The following is a 23,599-nucleotide window of genomic DNA, read 5'->3' on the forward strand; positions in this document are numbered from 1 at the left end:
GTGGCATTTAAACGATGCCCAATTGGCACTAAGGGGCCTAAAGTGTGCCAAGAAAACATCCCCACACCATTACACCACCACCACCAGCCTGCACAGTGGTAACAAGGCATGATGGATCCATGTTCTCATTCTGTTTACGCCAAATTCTGACTCTACCATCTGAATGTCTCAACAGAAATCGAGACTCATCAGACCAGGCAACATTTTTCCAGTCTTCAACTGTCCAATTTTGGTGAGCTCTTGCAAATTGTAGCCTCTTTTTCCTATTTGTAGTGGAGATGAGTGGTACCCGGTAGGCTCTTCTGCTGTTGTAGCCCATCCGCCTCAAGGTTGTGCGTGTTGTGGCTTCACAAATGCTTTGCTGCATACCTCGGTTGTAACAAGTGGTTATTTCAGGCAAAGTTGCTCTTCTATCAGCTTGAATCAGTCGGCCTATTCTCCTCTGTCCTCTAGCATCAACAAGGCATTTTCGCCCACAGGACTGCCGCATACTGGATATTTTTCCCTTTTCACACCATTCTTTGTAAACCCAAGAAATGGTTGTGTGTGAAAATCCCAGTAACTGAGCAGATTGTGAAATACTCAGACCGGCCCGTCTGGCACCAACAACCAAAATTGCTTAAATGACCTTTCTTTCCCATTCTGACATTCAGTTTGGAGTTCAGGAGATTGTCTTGACCAGGACCACACCCCTAAATGCATTGAAGCAACTGCCATGTGATTGGTTGATTAGATAATTGCATTAATGAGAAATTGAACAGGTGTTCCTTATAATCCTTTAGGTGAGTGTATATTCTGCCTGAAAACTTCACTTTATTTAGTTGACCAGCTACTCGAAACTTGCTTCTAAAACAATCAGGCCAATTTAACTGTTGCACTTGTGTAAAATCCCCATGCAACAACTGCTTTATGCAGCACAATGAGCTAGCAGCTAACAGCTAGTGGTCGTGTTATTGTTTTGGTTAGTTTGTGTCGTGTTTAAGATGATGTCACGGCAGTAGAGGCGGCGCAACTACTACGATCAGACTATAATCACACCCATGCTGGTCGAGTGCAGTCGAACCGAACCATAACATGCAGTGGAAAAGTGCCATAAATTTGCTGTTCTTGGCCAGAATAATCTAGAATGTGGACCAGACTGTAGGTCAATAATCAAAAGTCTGGCTACATAAGACTAGATTGCACGAAGGATGTTTATCAAACTACACTACATTTTCCAGTTTTCCAGAACCTTGGGGATATCAGCCAGATCATTTGAACTTTGAATAGAAGCTTTAGAGTGAAACTGACTGGGAAACTGTCCACTGTCAGTGTAACTGAATCACTGTGGCTTAATCTAACTGACAGTGATTTAAAAGGCTGCTTTTGCGTCATTATTCAAATTGCGTTCCATTTTAGTGATGCGCACACTAATTGCAGGGAACAGCCCATCATTATCATTTCACTTATCACCAGCCGAGCTCCACAGATTACTGCCACACATACCCGACTACCTGAATATCAATTACTGTGACAAGACCAGTGATCTTTGATGTCATTCAACCCCTCACTGTCTCTCCAGTCTTCCAGAAATAGAGTCTCCACTCAAGGTTTCTGGAGTCAATTATAGTGATGTGGCCATAACTTTTTTTGTTTCCTTTAAAGTTTTGTAGAAAAGCAGACTTCAGATTGTTTGCTGATGGAGGACTTCTCATCGATGCCCAACAATCACATAACTTCAGATAACTTATAACAGAACTTTCCACCACCCCAGGACGAACTGTAATGACTTAAGAGACACAATCAGTCTCTCCACTGTCTGTGTGAGTGTTTCTCTGAATGAACCAAATACACATCAAGCCCACAATTTCATCATTATCTCTTCATTATTGTACTGTTGATGCTGAGGGCCATGAGAGAGGCTGGAGGAACTTAACAAGGTCTTGAAATTGAGCCAGAAAAGGTGTAAATAAATCAATAAATCTTGAGTATGTTCGTCCTAACTAGTGTGCGGTACCTTAGATGTAACCCTCCTAAATCTGAACATTTCCAAAACCCACACAATGCCATGGAAATTTTTTTTCATGCAGCAGGATTTTGTGTTATTTTCTTTTTTCCTCCAATGAATGTCAAGTCAAGTGGTTTTTATTGTCATTCAACCATATACAGTTAGTACAGTACACAGCAAAACAAGACAATGTTCCTCCAGGACCATGGTGCTACATAAAAACAACATAGGACAAACCCAGAACCACATGAGACTATACAGACTAAATAACATACCTATGTAAAGGTATATATAGAATGTCTGCTTAACTTTCTGAAAAATCCTCAGACTTCTATCAAAAAGAAAGAAATATGTGCACACCACCCTTTTAATCAACTGGTTTGGCTATAGGTTCGTTGACGAATACGATCGCCAAAGATTATTAAAATAAGAAGTTTAAAAAAACAAAAATAATCTAGTTTAAGACACTAGCATCAAGTTTGTTAAAGTTGGAAAAACAATTTTAATATTGGTTACATTTTCTACAAAAAATAAAAATAAAATGAATAATAACTTGAAAATATGTATGTGGTTAACCGTCAAGTAAAATTGATTAAAATTATTTCTTCACTTAAATTAATAATAATAAACAAAGTAAAAAGTTTCATGATTTTTTAATCAAGAATATCAAGAAATATTCTACGGGTTACACCATTTGACCTTGTCCTTTTTCATAAAAAAGTCAAAATAGCTAAAATAACTGTGACCCACCATTCAAAATAGTAACAGTTAGAAAGTTGTATTTTACATGAATAACAGATAGTCGAAAAGTGTATGGCAAATAATTGGGTTTCATGTGTGAAAGTGGCTAATACCACCTTGCAGCCTTATCTACCCATGCTCATCAATTATAAGAGAGAAATTAGGCTAACTTACTTTGCTGGCTAGGTTCATTTTGACAAATGTCTCAAATCACGCTCATTTTGTCACCTTTTTTGTGCAAACCAAAAATCCTTCACATTTCTCTAATTCAGATGCGAGCACAAACTAGCATTCAAGCTTATTAACTCTATAAGCAATCCATTTCTCTAATCAACACACTACAAAGCAGCCTGAAGAGTGCCAGAAAAGAGCAAAGTATCAAGTCAGCAGACTGAAAGCTTGTCTTATTACACCTTGACATCAAAGACAGCACTGCCTCCCTGCATCAACACAAATGAGCTTCTCAGTCTTGTCAGGAAACAAGGAGAAAATTGGCTCGTGCTAATGTGCCATTTAAATGCAAAGAGTCATTCCAGCCGTGCTAGCTAAGAGTTCTGCTTTTTCTGCACCTGATCTTCAAAGGCAGCATGTCAAAGTGTCAGAGCAGGGTGGTCTCATACCAGGGGGCAGCGAGTGGGGCAGGGCAGCACCCATCCGTTTGAAGTCAAAATCAGAAAACTGACAGACACAGATTAAATGAGCTAGCATTTTGGAGAAGAATCTTGAATTTTAAACCAATAGCTGCTCTTAATGAACAGATTTATGACTTAAATTAGCTATTTTTGCACTGATATGACTGAAGTCTTCATCTCATGTGATTTTACATTATTTAAAACATATTTGTCAAAATTACTTTACATGAAATACATCTTTTAGGTTTTTCGCTGCTGTATTAATAGGCTACAGAGTCAGGGGGGCCAATAACTGCATTTCTTTTCCTCTTTTTCTCAGTTCCACTTCATTAGCATGCTGAACAGACCCCAGTATGGATCAATCCTACTGAACATGTTGCGCCCAATAAACTAAGCTGTCGTCTCAATTGGAGCGTCTTTAGCAGCTTTGGTGGAATTGAACCCTTCAGATAAGTGCAGTATTGGATGTCAACACAAAATGTCATAGATTGTTTTCAAGTGTCCAGTTAGCAACTTTACACAATGCTTCAGCATTCAGGACAGTGGACGGTAGAGGCAGAATGATACAAATATCACAGTGTCATAGCATGTTAACAGGATATACCACTATACAGCTATTACTTTCTGGAAATTCAACAAAAATGATCTCAATTAAATAACCATATGGCAATGCCCATTTTTTGATAATCCCATTAACTAAATGCTTTACAAATGAAACCTCTTCATTTCATTTCATTATTATTTTGAACTTGATGGACACAACCCAAAAGGATAAGACTATTCAGTAACACTTTATATAATTTTTTTTTTATTGGTTAAGGGTTAATAAAGGGGTTCATGATGACCAATAACGTAATTTACAAATGCATTATACGGGACCTATTTTAAGAGCGCTAAGCGCTATGCTTCAAGTCATAAGCGTAAAGTCGGTGGGCATAGCCATGAAGTTTTGGTGTTTTCACGCAAACATGCCTTTGAAACGTCTTAGCACAATTACCTGTTTCTCAGGAAATAGCAAACTGCGCTTTGCACCACTTCATTAACATACGATACACCCACAGTTTGCGCACATACACCCACAGATAGCGCAAACACTCCCACTCACGCCCACTTGCGCTTTGAGCTTGCACGAAAATTGTGCTTCAAATAAGAGCTCTCATGGAAATTAGATAAGACGTAGCACATGGTTGTAGCGTGTAGCCCTGTGCTTTGTGCACCCATGAAAATATAGCCCTAAATCTTGATATGCAGTTATAACAACATGAATAAAAAGGGCATCTTTCATTCAATACTTGCCAAATAGTGAGCATTTTAAGTGACGTGTGGTAAATGCTTGATACCATTTATTCAACTTAATAACCTATGAAAATTTACCTTTTTCAGTTTTTGCAACGGTTTATAATGCATTTGTAAACAACTTATTAGTCATCGATGAGACCCTTAATAACGCCTTTACAATGGGAACAATATTGGACATGATCCTTGGAGAAGCCTAGCCATTTACATACCATAAGATATTATAACAATACTTGTTCGCTGTACCATGATACTAACACAGGCTTTTGAGAAAGATAACTTTGATAAACTTCATCTTGTGCTGTGTAATGTGAAAAGGGTCACGCCAAATGGGATAGGACCGGCACTGCTGAGATGTGTAAACCCTTAACGGACACAAGCGTTCACATTCAACCATAACACAAATTGCTTTTTAGACTTGATTACCATTATCAGCGCAATAAAACAAAGCTCTCTGTGATTCTCTGTGCTCCACGAGAACCCTTTGGACTGCAGTCATGCAATTATCACAGAAACTACCATTTCATGTCAATCAGGTTAACACAAAACTCTTACCTGAACAGCAAGACCAGGCCTGGAGTACAACTAATAGCAGGACTTCGTAAATTGCACAGACATTACTCAAGGTATTTTGTCCAAAAAAGACCATAAGTTGCCATGACAAACCATGCATGTGGTCAGGAGTAGTTTTTTCCTAGCTAGCTGCCTCGCTATCTACTACCTACATACTGTAGGCAGCTACCTTCTAAGAAAACATCCTAACTGAAGTGGAACTTCATAAGAGATTGATTTGGAGTGCACTACATAGACAGGAACTCAATGTACCGCACAAACAGTGTTCATCACGTGAAGCACACAAAGATCCAAGTAGAATTTTACTAAAGCATGATGCCAAAGCTCAATCTTCAAATAAGCATAATACATTGAACACAGTAATAGTATTAAATAGTAAAATAGCATTCTACACTTTTCAGAAATTAAATATAACAACGTTTCTAAGCAACATTTCCCTCGAGGCCCCCTTACACTTTTGCCAAAATAAGGTGTCATCGTTTTGCACTAGGAGCACCTCTGATGCCTTAAAATGCTGTCTTGGTAGGCAGCTCAACATATTTTGGAACAGAGCTAATGAGTAAAATTAGCAAACTTTGCTAAGCACAACAGTTACATCAAAGTTAACAATAGACATGCAGATTAATGTAGGAAACTAAGGCAATTGTCATGTGGAATATGACCGACTGAGTTCATCACAGTAAAAGAAGACAATGCTCACCCCTTGTAAGGTCAGAGGTCATGTGCGGCCAGCTGTAGGTCCGTACAAGCTGCCAATCAAAATCGTCCTCCTGTGCCTGTCTGTATTCACAGAGACTGGGATCAGAGTCTTCCTCAAACGTGCAGCCCGCTGGAGAGAGAGACATACATATGCACACTGTTACAACAAGAGGATACAACTAGATCAACATGGAAAAAAAATAAATAAGGTTGTGTGTGATTTGAGCTAAAGAATCACAATTAATGAGAGTGTTTTTGTCAGATTTTACTGATGACCTGAAATATATTATTTTAAAACAACATCTTGACCAACAGCTTTGGAGATTTTAGACTATCCCCATTCAGACTTCCATGTTTACCATATAGCTGCCTGGGGATTTAACCAATATGGCTTCCGAGTGACCTAACATTACAAGTCAGAATTTCCTACTTAGTAAAAAGCAGCAGAACTCGAACTTGAAGCCGTATTCCAACTTGGAAACGTAGAAATCACATGAACATGGCAGCAACCAGGGAGATGTACACAGTTAATGACAGCTCAACATGCTCAAAACAACCAATAGAAACCCTCACAGAAATCCAATTGGTTTTAATGGTCTTAATGAGGATTGTATTGGTTTTTAATGGTTCCTGTCAGGATCCTGACACCATTGTCAGTCATGTTTATTGGTTGGTGACGGGATCCAGACATTCATGTTCTTTGTTTGTGTTGAGCACATGGCTCAAGGTTCATTTCCTGGCTATGTGCTCTATCTGTCTTTGTTTGTGTCTCTGTGTGAGCAAACGGCTTTGGGTTTTAATTTCCTTGCGGTGCGCTCTTCTGTCTATTTTTTGTTTCATGTTCGGATCATGGTGTATGGGTCCTGACTCTTTGGTCTAGTTTTGTTTCGGTTCTGTTGTCATGATCTGGACACTCAAGCTCAATGTTCCTTGTGAGCACATGGCGGCAGGTTCAGTTCTCTTGTCATGCACTCTTCTGTCAGTCTTGTGTACTGTGCCTTTTGTTTTAGCACATGGCTTATGATTGTGTTTGTTTGCATTGTGCTCTTCTGTCTTGTCTATTTTGTTTGGAGAGCACATGGCAAACAAACTTAGCAGGAGCCATGTGCTCACACCAGTCTCTCATCTTGGCCTCGCCCACTTGTTACCTCGTTATTAGTTCATCTGCCTCACCTGCTTTCCCTCATTAACCTCCTTAGTTTCTTCCCTATTTAACCTCCCTTTTTTTCTGTCCCGTGCCAGTTCATTGTGGTTGTTCACCCTGTTAGGCTTCTTCCTTGTCAGTTCCTGTTATGCCTGTGCCAGCCCAGTCTTTCTGCAGTGGTCTGCCCTGGACCTTGGAGTTTTCGCCTTTGGGGTACTTTCTTTTTGTTTGGTTTCATTTTTAGTTCAAATAAAGCCAATCCTACTCGCTGCATTTGAGTCCTCACCTTCTCTCTATCCAGCCTATCTTGACGTGTTACTGTGCGTCTCTACTGGTAATTGGTGGCATGTTACAGTATGTCTAGAAAATACCATTAGCGACCAACACATATCTGTAATGGACCAAAATACAAAACATGAAATCCTATATAGCCCAAAAAATATTACTCTTGTATTTGTAGTATAAACAATTAGAATTTCTTTTCTTTTCTCTTCTTTTTTTTTTTTTTTTAGCAAGTTAACACTCACTTTAAAGAAAATAAATCACATAGATGACTCAAAGTTATAGCAGTAAATTATAATAAACTATTTTCAGCTAATGTTTGCTGGGACTGGCGTTTAATGATAAATGCTAAAACGCTACCAAAGATGCTAGCATTGTGCTGCATTGTTTATCCTCTGCAATTTGATTGCCAGAAGAATTGTTGTTGAAATTCAAACACGAGTGGACAGATGGGGTATTTCTGTAACTCTGTGAATAAGGTATCTTTGTAGTAAACAAGGAACCTCAGGGCTGTTTCTGTGTTGACGTAATTACATATTCTACAGAAAAACACAGTTTGCTTTGCAGCTGTAATCTCTCTGGAGTTGTAGAGGTCCGATGTGCCTTCCAAAGAGAAGAAAACTATTCGACCGCACAAAACCTAATGACGCTAATAAAAGCCACAGACTCTCTCACAGGTGATGCGACATCATTTCAGGCAAAAAAAAATTACAGTCCCGAGTACAATACCTGAACAAAGCCTACAGCTAAAAGCTATTTTGGTCTTTTGATTTCTCAAATTACATCTAATAATGCTGGTTTTCTCGGTGTAAATGGAGGTGTGTTTTGCCTCAATTAGTCCACACAAGGAGAACAGCAAGGAAAAGATGGGTCACTAGATTGTAGTCCACTGACAAACATTGACACCACCACTGGGAAGCATGTAATCCTCATCACTAGATGTGTGTGTGTGTGTGTGTGTGTGTGTGTGTGTGTGTGTGTGTGTGTGTGTGTGTGTGTGTATGTGTGTGTGTGTGTTTTAGAAGCATGTTATCAACAGGCCCTCAACGGACGCTAATAATACTCCACCTAGAGTATCATCTTATAACAGAATCTCTCTCATATCCACATGCTCTCATGCTGCATTATTGTTGGTGAAATGAGTCATATACTGTACAGTGAGGGAGCGGACCAATCTGCTCACAAAAGCCATAAAACAGCACAGTAACACACCGAAATGGTGGGAATGACTTTTCTTGCTGAAAATAAAACCAGGCCCATTTTTTGGAGAAACTATTTATTTAAGTTTTTATCCTTTTCAAGAATCTGCACAAAAAATGTAAATAAAAAATAAAAAGTTTGGGTGATGGATCCATCATTAAACATGGTTTCTCTGCAAAGCTACAAGCTAAGTTCTCAAGCATGTCTTTTAGTTGCTTCAGCTTGTCAAATTGAATATCAAAGCAAGATTTATATGACATGGGTTTATAATCCTCAGATGCCAGCTCAACTCATTTAAGAGTGGGATTTGAAACGTAGTCATTGTCAACACAGTTTTACAGTCAGAACTGCTCTGCTATCATCAAACACTGCTGCTCTGTGAGCACAGATAATGATTATTACAGAATTGTTTTTATCACCGCCACCATGAGTGAGAAATGATGATGTCAAAGATTATTCTCGCTCCCTTTGTCTCTTTCCTTTCTGCTGGTGTGAAAGTAGCACAGATGCTTCCTTTAAACAAAAGTATACACATTCCTCTCTTATTAGGCCAGAAATATACTTTAGGCAAGTACACAAACTGCGATGCATTGATGCATTTTCACACGATTTAAAATTCAAATCGAGCTTGCATAGCTAAAAGTGTTTGAACTGCAAAGAGTACACAGTTTTCAGTTACACTGCATTGAAGTTTCACTTAAGATACAAGAAATCCAGCTTAGGAGCTTGAAGCATTTGTGGTCAAGTACTTGCATAGAGCACTTTTATGTACATATGTAGAGTACTCTGTTGTTTCGATGAAGCTTAATTTTCAAACTCAAAAACATGGGAAATCATATTTGTGTAGAATCATAAACATTTGAGTCCATGTACTTGCGTAGAATTCAGAGTTGTGTTTCATTGAAGCTTTGTTTGGAACACAGTGCCGCATGAAATCAAGCTTGTGTAGAATGTACTTATTGTGTATGTACTTTCACAGGGTGGCTGTGGCTCAGTTGGTAGAGCGGGTCGGCCACTAATCACAGGGTTGGTGGTTCGATTCCCGGCCCACACAACTCCACATGCCGAAGTGTCCTTGGGCAAGACACTGAACCCCAAGTTGCTCCCAATGGCAGGCTAGCACCTTGCATGGCAGCTCTGCCGTCATTGGTGTGTGAATGGGTGAATGAGATGCAGTGTAGTAGTGTTTTTTTTAAGCTTCGTTTTAGAACACAAAAACATGAAATCAAGCTCATGTAGAAGCTTGAAGCATTTGCAAACATATACTCATGTAAAGTACTAAGTTATGCTCCTTCGAAGTTTCATTTCATTATGTAAAAATGTAAAATCGAGCTAGAATAGAAGCTTGAATTATTTGTGTTTATGTATTTAGGTAGAGTACATAGTTGTGTTTTGTTGAAGTTTTGTTTTGGGCCACAAAAACTTTAGAAATTTAACTTCTGTAAAAGCTTGAATCATTTGCATTTATGTAGAGTACTTAGTTGTGTTTCGTTTCATTAAAGAAAAAAAACATGAAATCGAGCTTGTGCTTGAAAAATTTGCGATCATGCACTTAGAGTTGAGTAGAGTTATAGTTGTCTTACGTTGAAGTTTCGTTTTGGACCACAAAAATTTGAAATTAAGTTTGCGTAAAAGCTTGAATCATTTGCATTCATGCACTTGTGTAGAGTACTTAGTTTTTAAGTTTTGTTACATAAAAAAAAAAAAAAAACAACATGAAAATGGAGCTTGTGCAGAAGCTTGTGGGGTGTAAAGTAATGAATTACAAATACTCACGTTACTGTAATTAAGTAGTCTTTCCCAGAAATGTTACTTTTTATGTATACTTGAGTACATTTTAAGTGCTGTAATTGTGCTTTTAATGTGCTATTTTCCCTCGTCTTTGTTTGCTACTTCCCTGACCTGATTTCTCTTTTTATCCATCAGCGTGATTGGCTACGAGATTCTTATGACTCCCATCAAATCAAAACATGCATAGAAAATGTGAAAATGTGAATGGCAGCTGTAGATCTCACGCCAACTGTTATGGATGTGGACTATACCTCAAACAGCAGTTGGGCTTTTCGCAGTGAAAAGGCCAATTGCTCATGAGACATGTGAGTTTAACTTGCTCAGGCCAGATATCAGCATTAATACTGCCTCTAATTTGAAGAAACATAACGAGGTAAATTTCATATTTCTGCTTACTAGATTCTATGTCTATAATGTTGCCTGTAATTGAACTATCTATCACTGAGTTTATTGGGCTGCTGTGAGAGATTAATGCAATGTTATCAATAGGGCAGGCTGATAAAACAATCTTGATATTTATTGGAAAAATGTTATGTAGTTTTCTATACTTAACCTATGTTCTACATCTAGAACAGGGGTGTTCATTACATCAATGGTGATAGCAAGAGCACCACTGGTTGGTTGATCTAGAAGAAATATAAAAGATTTACTTTTTATTTCCTGGTGTCTGCGCGCTGTTTGATTGACAGGCTGCTAAAGTTTGTGTGCTGTGCTTTACATATGCATGTGTTCCGAGAGCACTAATGCGGGTACGCGCTTTGACGATGAAATACGCTTCATTATTCCGCCAGTGCCCGTCTTGGTGAGGCATAAATATAAATGCAGTCGGTTATGTCTAAAGTGAATGTAAACAGTGGGACAAAAAATGTATTTCTATCAAAATGTTGGACTTACAAGTAAACCACTCACTAGATTTGGCTGAATAACTTTAATAGCTGTAAAAGTATTGATTTAAAAGAATAAAAGAGTGACATTTTTAATAATAATAATATATTTTAATAATATATATATATTTTTTATAATACTGACACCTGATGTAGAGAGTGTGTTAACTGGTATAATAAATTATCAGGAAAGTAGAGATGAAAAAATAATTTATAATTATGCTTAGCCTTTATAAAGATAGAAAAGTCAAGTCACCAAAGTAGGACAATGTGGCCCCCCATTTGCTACTTAAAGAAAGCTCTGTAAATGCAAGAGAATGGGTGCCAAAATGTTGACGCTCCAAAAATATAAAAGTAATTCAAAAAACTCCAGTGGTTAAAGCCATGTCTTCAGAAGTGAAATGATTAAAGTGGGTGAGAAACTGACCAATATTTAAGTCAATTTCTGCTAGAAATTCTTCTCTCTGCCCAGTAGGGGGCGATATGCACGAAGAATGTAAATCGCCAAAAACACAAGAATAAGAAAGTGAAAGTTAATGTAGTGACTAACTGAGCAGGGAGGAGAATTAATAGTAAATAAAAATGTACTTAAATATTGATCTGTTTCTCACCCACACATATCGATTTAAAATGGCGATCAGTGTATTGAAAATAATTTTTCATTTCTGTTATCATGTCAACCTTTTATTTTTTTTGGAATCAGATTCATGTAGTGTTTATCATAGATAAGTGATGTATTTTAAAAGTTGGCAGTAAAAAATATCAATAAAATACGTATATTTTTGATTCTTTCTGGCTATAAAAGGGAATGTAAATTACGGTATGTATGCAACATTTTGAAATTGAAGCATGCAGTGTTCATTATAATGGGGCATAGCTTTCACAACCCAATACACACTACTCACTACTCATGAGTACTTTTAAATGAGCTACACTTTTACTCTTACTTGAGTAGTTTTTAGGACTAGTACTTTTACTCTACTCACACTACATTTTTGGGGAAATAACAGTACTTCTACTTGAGTATGATTTTTCAGAACTCTTTCCACCTCTGATCATTTGCATTTATGCTCTTGCGTAGAGTACTTAATTGTGTTTCCATCTGGAGCACAAATGCATCGAGTTTGTGTAGAAGCTTGAAGAATTTGCGTTCATGTACTTGTGTAGAATAATCAGTTGGGGAAATGTGCAATACAAATAAACTTTCCTTGCATTGGATTCGTTAAAGTTTTGTTTTGGAACATGACGTATGGATGCTTGCATAGCTAGAAGCTCATTCACGTATTTGCATAGAGAATGTTTCGAGCCTTAGTAAGAATAATCCCGTACACCAGCGTGATCTCTTAAGGTGCTAAAAAGGCTGGTTGACTCCATGCCAGACCCTGCTGAAGGTCCAGGATGAAGGTGGCTCTGGGCCCCACGCTCCCTTTGTTTGTTTACCGCTCCATCTGTTTCTATGAATAATGCGAGGGCATTACTCTACTCTTACCGCTCTGCGCACACAAACTGCCTGTGGTTCTCTGGTTTCATTTTTCAGTCCAGTCATTGAGTCCTTTTGAGCCGCATTGTTTTTCAGGGTTGAAAACAACACACATTCATGCGTGTTGCTCAGATCTTTTAACTTTGGATTGCAACAACTAATCAACTGGTTCCAGCACTGGTTAAAGCTTCGGGTCTGTGAGGAATATTAGTGGGTTTTTTCATTTCAGTTGTGCTTGCTAGAAATTTCTTATCTCAATTTGCTCTCAATTTAATCTCATGACTGTCTAGAAGAAGCAAGATCTCACTGAGACTGTTCTTTCCCTGGGCTCATCTAACTACTGCTAGTGCTGTACGTGTTAAACAGTTGTGCGAAGGTTTGATTTCCTGTTTTGTGTCTCTGTACGACTATATGTGGGTTGTTTATGGTGCATACATTCTGCTTTCTCCAAGGAAACACTTGAAGTGGAGCATTTTTTCAGATCCGCTGCATCTGATGTGTTTTCCCAGAGCACGGCTCTCGCTGAGATGTCAAACACACTAAATGAGGATAGGAGAATTTCTCTTTGGCATTTTTGATCCTTGCGGTATGCTAATTAGTAATAGCATAAACGCAAACCACCCTGACACATCAGTGCACACACACATACACGGCTACATATAAAACCGTGCCTAACTTCACATAACCAAGGCTGTCTCGTGTCTGCCGACAACTCCGCTGGGTGTGGTGAGAGAGAACAAAGCGGCGTAAATAAATAACGCTGTGTGAATGCGTCGGCCGTTACTTTGAAAGCAGGGGAGGTAATTGCAGAACAGCGCATCCCAGAATGATGCAGGTATACGTGTGGCGCCAATAGCTTTGATGTCTGAGAGCACGCACTGTGTTTACTCAGTTCTCTTCCATCACGACACACTCACTTTGCAGATTTGTCTCTTTATTTTTAAATTTCAGCTCCTCTTTGATGGCAATAGTTTGTTAGAAGGTTTAATATCTTCCCTGCTGTCCCCATTTGTAGAGCTGTCATTAAATTAATGTTCACCTGCAGCAAAATGGAAGAAAGACATAAAAGACAAGCACAAAGTAAAATGTGGCCAAATAATAGAGAGAGAGAGAGAGAGAGAGAGAGAGAGAGAGAGAGAGAGAGAGAGAGAGAGAGATGGGCTCTGTTTTAAAGAACAGAGTTCTGGGTTCAATTCAAGTTAATCTCAATCGACAGCATTTGTGCCATAACGTTGATTACCACAAAAAGACTTGTTCCTCCTTTTCTTTAAAAAAAGCTAAATATTTGGATTCAGTGAGGCACTTACAATGGAAGTGAATGGGGAACATTTTTGTAGGGTTTAAAGGCAGAAATGTGCAGTTTATCATTTTATAAAAGCACATATATTAATTCTTCTATTAAAAGTCATGTATTATTTGAGCTGTAAAATCATAATTTTTACAGTCATTTTAGGGTTTGTTGACATTACATCGTCATGGCAACAAAGATGTCAAATTGACTAACTTTACACAGAAAAGGTTATTAAGTGATTTAATCACACTAAAATCTGGTTTACACACATAATATGTATGTGTGGTGGTTATACTTTTGAAACAGTGAGTATTTTAAAGTTTAAAGATTGGCCACTATTCACTTCCATTGTAAGTGCCTCACTGGAACCCAGATTTGTGCTTTTTTAAAGAAAAGGAGAGACGAATCAAATAAATTTTTTGTGGTTATCAACATTATGCCACAAATGCTGTCCATTGAGATGAACTTGTATTGAATCTGGAATATTTCTTTAAAACCTAGTGAGCTGCCAACCTAGACAGGGACTAAAAATGAAATGTTTTCCATTTCAGTACATTCTGAGCAGAAATGCTATTTATTTGTTCCGGTTGCAGTGTTCCACAGACTCCTTTAGAAATGGTAACCATTTAGAATTATATATATATATATATATATATATATATATATATATATATATATATATATATATATATACTGAATGATAGTACTCTCTGCTAAGGGTGGGTGATATAACAGCTGATGTTTTTCCAGATCTCGCAAAACAAACAAGGGACCTACACTGGAAATTAAAACTCAAAATAAGGGGCTTACCTCACCAAAATGAGCAAAAAAAAAAAAAAAAAAGATGAAAGTTTTTCCCCATGTGGGGGATTCAGTATAAAATCATAATAAGCATAGGATACAGTAGACTTTCTATTAAATACAGAAAAATGGAGCATTTCAAAAACGCTCTCCATAACCGTATAACATTAGAAACCGATGACATTGGAAAACGTCTCGGTTACTGATGTAACCTCCATTCCCTGATGGATGGAACAAAACGTTATGTTGATGAATTGACACTAGGGGTCACCCTTGGGAGCACAGACATCTCTGATCTAATATGAGAATTAGCGTGTGGAATTTTCATGCCACTCCCCCTGACATACAGGTATAAAAAGGAGTGTCGCTGCAAACACACACTCACGTTTCGCACTGAGGAGCCGAGCCAAACACCTGGTCATTTCAGCGGTTTGTTCAGTGTTGTGGCAAGAAGGACATAACGTCTCGTTCCTTCTATCAGGGAATGGAGGTTACAAGACGTTCCCTATCTGTCACTCACTCGACGTTGTGTCGATGAGTTGACACTAGTGGTCCCAATGGAAAACGCTGTAGGCTCAAGGGAGGGAAAGACGCTATGTGCAACGGTACACCCGGCCAGCTGACCCGAATTTACCTGTTTGTGTCACCTGATAACACACAGGACGAAACTGGCTCAACCCTCAGATTATAAAACCTTGCAAAGGTATTAGGTGTTGCCCAGCCAGCAGCTCTACAGATGTCTGCTATAGAGGCGCTGCGGTACAACGCCCAAGAAGCTGCACTAAGGCTGGTTCTGCCTCCTCCTGGGGTAGCGCTTGCAGGATCACCACCTAATCCCTAAGATGGGTCGTGGGAACCTTGGGAACGTAGTCCGGTCAGGGTCTCAGGATGATGTGAGATTAAACCGGACGGAACTCCAGGCACGGTTCGCTGACAGAGAATGCCTGCAGGTCCCCTACCCTCTTGATAGAGTTGAGCACCGTCAGGAGGACGCCTTTAACTCAGCTGACTCAAGGGGTTCAAAGGGAGATCCCCAAAGGACCACGGAGAGGTCCCACGAGGGAACAAGGCACGACCTGTGGAGGTTTAACCCCCTTGCACCTCTCAGGAACCCGAGGATCAAGTCATGCTTCCCCAAATACTTACCTTCTACTGCATTGTGATGTGCCGATGTAGCGGCTACACACGTTCAAGGTGGAGTGGGACAGCCATCCTTCCAACCTCTCCTGCAGAAAGGAAAGCACTGATCCAACTGCGCATCTCTGGGGGTCTTCAAATCGAGCCGGCGGTCACATCGCGGAACTCACTGGGGCAAACGAGCGTGCTGGGGAATGGGAGGTCCGTGGGGGATTTCCCGGCGGAGAAGCTCCCATTTAAGTCCCCAAATACCCCCAGTTCTAACCAACACTGCCTCATACCCGCGGGTTGGAGGACAGAGTCGGGGAGCCGCTGGAATGGCTTTCCCTCTATATGAGATAAAGCCTCAACCACAATGTTGCCAAAATCATGCCCTCGCAGTGAGAGGCCCAACACAAGAAGCAGCGATAGTGGTCGTGGGAAGAGGAGAGGTAACAATCGCAACCAGGAAATCTTGAAAAAGACGCTTTTGTTTGCGCCACACTTTTAGAGGAAAATCTACTCTTTTATTTGTGTGTGTGTGTATATATATAAGAAGCTCTGCTCAGCTGTCGAAGCGCCCAGGGGTGTTTACTCATCACATCCGTTGTCTGTGAGGGGGAGAACCGCTGTAATGCGCCGCAGATCCAACAGCCTTTCAGAGAGAGAGAGATGAATGGAACAGCAGGAGGAATTCAGCTCTGTGAATACGTCCGCTCGGCTCCAAGAAGAAAATCTTAGTGTGTGTTTGCAGCGACACTCCTTTTATACCCGTATGTCCGGGGGAGTGGCATGCAAATCCAACATGCCAATTCTCATTGGCCTTTTCTCAAAGATCAGAGATGTCTCAGCTACCAAGGGTAACCACTAGTGTCAACTCATCGACACAACGTAGAGTGAGAGACAGATTGGGAACTGAAAATGTCAAGAGCTTTTAAACTAAAACAGATTAGTGTGGAAGTGGTCCTAGAAGGACAGCAAGGCAGTTTACAGGTTTTGGAAAGGAGCCATATTTCCTCTGTCTCAGAGTAACTCAGCTTAAATGAAAATAAGTGGCTTGTTTTGTGGGCGATCAAGGAAGTAAATATTTGTTTTCTGGTATTGCTTCCCCTGGAGAAGTAATTCTCTGCGGGCAGGGAGTGTCATTGATGGTTAAGAAGAAGACAATCAACTCAAGACAATCACTTATGGTCAAACGGTTACAAATGTCTGTCCTTACCCCACTAAACAATTTATCTCGGTGCTTGATAGAAAATAATTTTCTCTATGGCCACTATGCGAGACGTGTCCATCAACCAATAATATACAAGCAGTAATGCCTGACTCAAACTGAGACGCTTGCAACTTTTGAGCACAGTCATACCAACACAAATGCTGATCATAGCTTGTTCAATGCTAGTCCATGACCACTACAGTTATTGACATTACAACCCAAAAAACGTGCTATAGCGGCTATTATTGTAAGCTGTACTCTTTAAATATCAGATTTCTCTTTAAAGGCAATTACTGTCATAGCGGAGCTAGTAATACTATTAAGATTTACTTAAAATGTACTTTTATAAGTTTTTGCATACAGATTTACAAGTAAATTTGAATGGTAAACAAAACATTTTTAAATGCTGCTTAACTTCATGACATAATATTGAATAAATTGAGAGAGTATATAAACTTTTGGAAAATCCAAAATGTGAAAGGCTCATCTACTGTTTATTTAAATGTTACATTGTTGTTATTTAAAAGTTATGTTAAAGGGATCGTTCACCCATAAATGGAAATTCTCTCATCTTTTACTCACCCTCATATCATCCCAAATGTGTATGACTTTCTTTCTTCTGCTGAGCACAAATTAAGATTTTATAAGAAATGTTCAGCTTTGTAGGTCCATACAATGCAAGTGAATGGTGACCAGAAATCTTAAACTCCAAAAATTACATAAAGGCATCAGAAAAATTACCCATAAGTCTCCAGTGGTGTAATCCATGTATTCTGAAGCAATATTATTGTTGTGGGTGTTTTTACATAAAATTTCCACATTCACTTCAACTTTCTTTTTATTTTGTGTTTTGACAATTCACATTCTTCATGCATACTGCCACCTACAGCTTGAGGTGGGTTAAATGTGGTGTTTTATAGTAAAAAAGTACTTAAATATTGTTCTGTTTCTCACCCACACTTATCATATCGTTTCTGAAGACATGGATTAAAATCACCATTCACTTGCTTGATCCACAATCTTTGTTTGTGTTCTGCTGAAGAAAGACAGTCATGCACATCTGGGATATCATGAGGGTGAGAAAAAGATCAGAGAATTTTCATTTTTGGGTGAACTATCACTTTAAGTACAATCAAATCAAATTAAGTTACTGTATGAACTGAATTAAAGTCTAAGTTAGATTTACTCACTCAATTTATTCAATATTTCCATTAATTGAATTTTAGTTTCTTGTTATACCATTAAAATGTACTTAGTGTGCAAAAAACTGTAAGCTTAATTCAACTTCATTTTTTAGTGTGTGTGAATTGAGTACAAATATAGAATTTCCTTGATGTTTTTAAATTCACATGTAAATTCAATGAATAAAGTACTTAATCTGTTCTGCTGTATTTAGTTCAGTGTAAAATATTTTTTTTTCAGTGTAATTAATTCTCAAAAATTGTAGTCAGATTACTTTCCTGATTACTTCATCAAAAAGTAATCACGTTAATACCTACAGTACTTTATCTTTACGTTACTTTATAAAACACATCTCACCTCTTAGCTTGGTAGGAGGAGAGTAGTTGAAAAATAAGTATTGAAGGAAAGTGAAGGAAAAAGGAGCGAGTAATAACATTGCGAGAAAAGATTACAAAGTCAGATTTTCTTTGGAATGGTGTGCCCAATAAGTACAGGAATGCATATCAAGAAAGTAAATGGGGTCAATTTTGATTTCACGAAAAGAGAATCAGGGAATACCTTTCTCAATCAGCTCAAAGCTTGCAACAATGCGAGTGTAATCGTCTGACAGCTATAACACACTGTGAAGCTCTGCCTCCTATCTGCTGGAGCTCTGAGGCATGTGTGCTCTCCTGCTGTCTGCAGTAACTTTACTCCAGCAGGGAGTCCAGGTGTTTATCAGGGACCGGGGGAAGGTGTGCTGTCAGTCTGAAGCAAGAGCTGGAGTTGTCATTGCACTGAGATGGGAATTATGTGTAATAATGGACCATGTGCTCAAATTCACACCACCAGAGTGACTGGAAACTGACCCACATACAGGTAATAAACCCTGTCTGACAGACAGACACAAAGACTTTTGTCTCAGAGAACAAAGAGAACGAGATAAAAGATCTGGCACACCTGATAATGAGATGAAAAATGTTCATGAGCGAGATAGGAAGCCAATCAAAAGCCATACATTTCCTAAAATGTAAAAACAAAATGGGACATTTCAGAGGCCTGGGTGGCTTAGCGAATATTGACGCAGACTATCACACCTCGAATCGTGAGTTCAAATCCAGGGTGTGTTGAGTGACTCCAGCCAGGTCTCCTAAGCAACAAAATTGGCCCAGTTGCTAGGGAAGGTAGAGTCACATGGGGTATCCTCCTCAAGGTCACTATAATATGTGGTTCTCGGCGTGACAAGAGCGCGGTTTCACAGTCTCAGATGTCAAGCTCATAATTGGCTGACCATCTGTGCCAAACACTTTGTTGGATGTTCTACATTCATAAAAAAATTACAATAATACTAAAAAAAAAACAAATACTGTATATGTTTTTCCTATTTTTATTTGTTTTACTTGTGAAATATATACATAAATGATGATGAATGTGGTGATGAGGAGGAGGGTGTGGCCGGGCCGCGAGGACACGCGGGATATCCTGCCTAGGGGGATAAAGACGAGCCGGCGGAACACACTGCATGTTTGTCTGTGTTTGATTATGTTAGTTTTATGTTGAGTTTCTTATTAAACTTCTCCTTGTTCATACTTTATCTGTTACAAATGCATTCTAGAACTTTGTTGATGTACATTTCTGAAATACAAAAACTAAATATATGGTAGATACTACATAGAGTACCACATGTGCCGTTAATTCTTAAGAATAGTGTATTTTTGGACCCTAGACAATCGAGATTTTGACATTGTTTTTAGATGAATCAATACATTTATGGAACATTGCTAGTTTCAACATCATTTCTACTTCAGGCCTTTGTTTTGCTGGACAAGTAAAACTAGCTTCATATCATGTGACCCAAATCTAGTTTTCGACCATCTATTTTTTAGATGGAGCAACATTGAGAGCTCCATATTAGGGATGTGCACAGACAGTTGACATTCGGTTATTCAACACGTGCAATACAGATCTGCAACCTGACGAGATCGACGAGTTCTGGATTTCAGTTTTCCGGATGGATTTGGGACACTTTTTCAAGTATAGGGTCTGTTAAAACATGCTTTTGTGTGCATCTGTACCATTTGTCTGTTATAGTTCAGTGATACTGACACGCACTAGACGGACATCTTTGACAGTTGTACTGAATCTCACTTTTTTCTTTCAGTGCCTCTCACAAGATCGACACATTTTGAGACAGAGAGTAAAGTTAAAAAGACTTTTTATTAACACATCTCGAAACCCCTGCGTTGCATTTCATTTGTTGTGCTGCGTTCTGAAGAAGAGTACTTTAAGTGACTGTAACACCATTAAACATGATTCCAGTTTGTTTTTCACCGAGCAAGGTTTCAGCACTTGATAAATGGTAAGGCAGTGTTTTTCCCTTTTGCTTGAGTGAGCATATTTAGTACAATAATTAGAAATTCAATTAAATTTTATTTTAAACCACTGAAAAATCAAAGCACCATGAAGAGGCTATTTAACCGCAGCAGTGTGACTCCACGCACATAATATTTGCGTTTGTTGCCTCACGGATGTGTGAACCTGCAGGGAAAGTGCACATAGGTAGTGACAGTTTGATTATTTTTGTTAGACTTTAATACAAGTTTTTTATTTTTATTTGAAGATGTTTGTACTGTGCTATATAGACTCATTGCTCATTGTGCACTTTATTTGCTGCTGTTTTGATTAGTGTTTGAGGAAATTCCACTGCAATATTCATTCTTTATTCCCACGTCCCGACCCCAGATGAAAAGCTGATTAACCATTCATGAAAATAATAATAATAATAATAATAATAATAATAATAATAATACGTTTATTTTATATAGCGCCTTTCTTCAAACTCAAGGTTGCTTTACGGGATGAGAGTAAACACACAAATTTTTTTTTAATAATATTAATAACAATAATGATAATAAATAAATAAATAAAACGTTTTAAGAGTCAGAGAAGCACAGGTCAAAGAGATATGTTTTGAGAGGTCTGATCACGGATAGACTGAGGAATAGAGTTCCAAAGCGAAGGGACAAGTGTGCAAAAAGCCCTACAGCCTAGTGAGGTCAGTTTGCAATGTGGAATGAATATTAGGCCCAAATCAGATGACCTGAGAGGGCAGGATGGGGTGTAGTGGTAGACGAAATCAGTGATGTATGAGGGTGCAAGACCATGTAAAGCTTTGAATGTTGTAAGGAGTATTATGTATTGGATACGATAGGAGACAGGTATCCAGTGTAGAGGTCGACCGATTAATCGGCCGATTTTTTGCATTTTTTACATAATCGGCATCGGCCAATATCCACGCATATCAAGCCAATTATTAGGCAGGCGCATCTGTGGGCAGCCTAGTGTTGTTGTGGAACACGTGTTCGACGCACACTGCCCCTAGAGTCATTTTCCAGCAGAGTGAACAGACCTCATCCAGTGCCTAAGGAAGGAGCTAAGTTCCTTGGAGAAAACAGTAAGGATTAAATTTGTATAACTTCTTTAGATTTAATTAAAAACTTTTGATACGTTACTGCCAACTTCAAGAAAAAACGTGACAAACGCGATAGTTGACATGACGTTCGGCTACTTTGGATATTGATAGCGTAGTTGAAGTTGCATTATCACAGCAGAAGGGTTGCTATCATGTCACAATAAGTAAGCAAGAATTTTGCAATTACAGACAGTGAATCTGAGACTTTTATTTGTTCTGTTTGTGTGTCTTATATTTGAGAGGGTTGTCACTCAATGCAGATAAATAAGTAATAAAAATATACCAACGCAGTATATGCTATTGAAGGACTGGCTTTGGTAAGCTCAGACGTTACCGGTTCTGCTGTCGGTACTGGAGAAATTAAGAAAATACATTCTTTATTGCTATAAAAAGAAAGTTATTTTATCTCGCCAGCCATTTCTATGTATAATAATATGAAACCATTTGTCTGTGATGCAATTTAGCTATTCGCAGTCAGAGAGAGAGAGAGAGAGAGATCTCGCTCACGCGGTGCCACAGCGAGCACAAAATGAGCCCAACACGAGCCCAGCATAATGAGTGACAGAACTAAACATTCAAACATAGCCTGGTTTAGATCTGTGATTATTAGTCTGATTTTATTTTAGATTTCGCCTTCCAAAGATTATAAAAAGAATATTTATACATAAGCCGCATTCTGTCTAGCACAACTTCCTTCCCATCACAGCGGTGCACTGACATTTCTCCCTAAAACTCAAACTTAACGTCAGAATCAGCACGATCGTGATTGTTGTAAAATGCAGTCAAGCTACTGTTGCTAAATTGCGGGACGCGTTTAATAATAAAAAGAGCGCAAGAGATACCGTTCCCAAGGCAGCGTGCGCTCCGAAACACACCGCAAAGAGACAAGCAAAGTATAGGCTACTTTGGGTTTCATGCGTCTAAACGACCAACTATACACAAAAATATGTGAGAATTCACTTAAACACAGTTTATGTCTTAAATGGACGTAGTTATGGAAATAGTTGGGGAGAAATTATGCTGCATCAGGAGCCTATTAGATCTGAACTCGGTCTTAAAGGGGAAGCAGTCTAATAAACATGTGACGATTGAGCCATTACTGCGAATCAAACAACAAAAGGCAAAGAGAAAATCACTTACAGCTCTTGAATGAATAACTTCTGCATTAATAAGCATTAATCTATCTATGATAAACTATGCAGTGTTATTTTACAATTGATTACTTTATTAGATTTCTTTTTAGACCACACCTGAACAGTAATGTTAGTAGACCTTCCTGAAATAAAATTATATATATATATATATATAACAAAAAGAACCGTTAAGAATACAGTTAAAGTACCGGATCGATAAGCAGTATCGGTAAGATAGTAATACCATTAAAACCTTAACGATACCCATCCCTAGTTATGCCTGTGCTTCTCTTGGATGCTCTGAATACTGGATTACATGTCTGGATTGCCCCTTAATTAAAGCTGCATTTGGATCTCAACCTTTGTGTCTCGGAGCAGTTCGTAACACCTGCTTTGTTTATTTAATATATTTGTTATACATTATTTATACAATATGTTTTTACATTATACATTTTTAATTTAAGTGTACAAGTGCAGATTGGTCAAGTGTTCAATAAATGTATTTGTTGAGAAATTTTGTCTATCTTAAGTAATTATTTGTGTTACATTTTATGTTTCAAATAAAAGGTTCAAATAAGAGGTTAAAAACAAGCACATATCGGCCAAATATCGGCCAAAATAAATCGGCAGCATTAATCGGCCATCGGCCGACCCAGATTTCAAAAGATCGGCATCGGCATCGGCCTGAAAAAACCAATATCGG

General features: G+C 38.6%; 1 protein-coding gene across 3 annotated transcripts in view; it reads right to left on the reverse strand.

Annotated features, from left to right (window-relative positions):
• The window catches only part of LOC127650135 (receptor-type tyrosine-protein phosphatase U-like), a 298,945-nt gene that overhangs the window by 215,354 nt on the left and 59,992 nt on the right, over positions 1-23,599 (reverse strand). For all 3 annotated transcript variants that reach the window (XM_052135337.1, XM_052135338.1, XM_052135336.1), the window contains exon 2: positions 5,930-6,058. In XM_052135337.1, the coding sequence (XP_051991297.1) occupies positions 5,930-6,058 (129 nt within the window). The remainder of the gene's footprint in view (positions 1-5,929; positions 6,059-23,599) is intronic.

Source organism: Xyrauchen texanus, chromosome 10, assembly GCF_025860055.1.
Source record: "Xyrauchen texanus isolate HMW12.3.18 chromosome 10, RBS_HiC_50CHRs, whole genome shotgun sequence".
In the NCBI taxonomy this organism is placed as follows: domain Eukaryota; kingdom Metazoa; phylum Chordata; class Actinopteri; order Cypriniformes; family Catostomidae; genus Xyrauchen; species Xyrauchen texanus.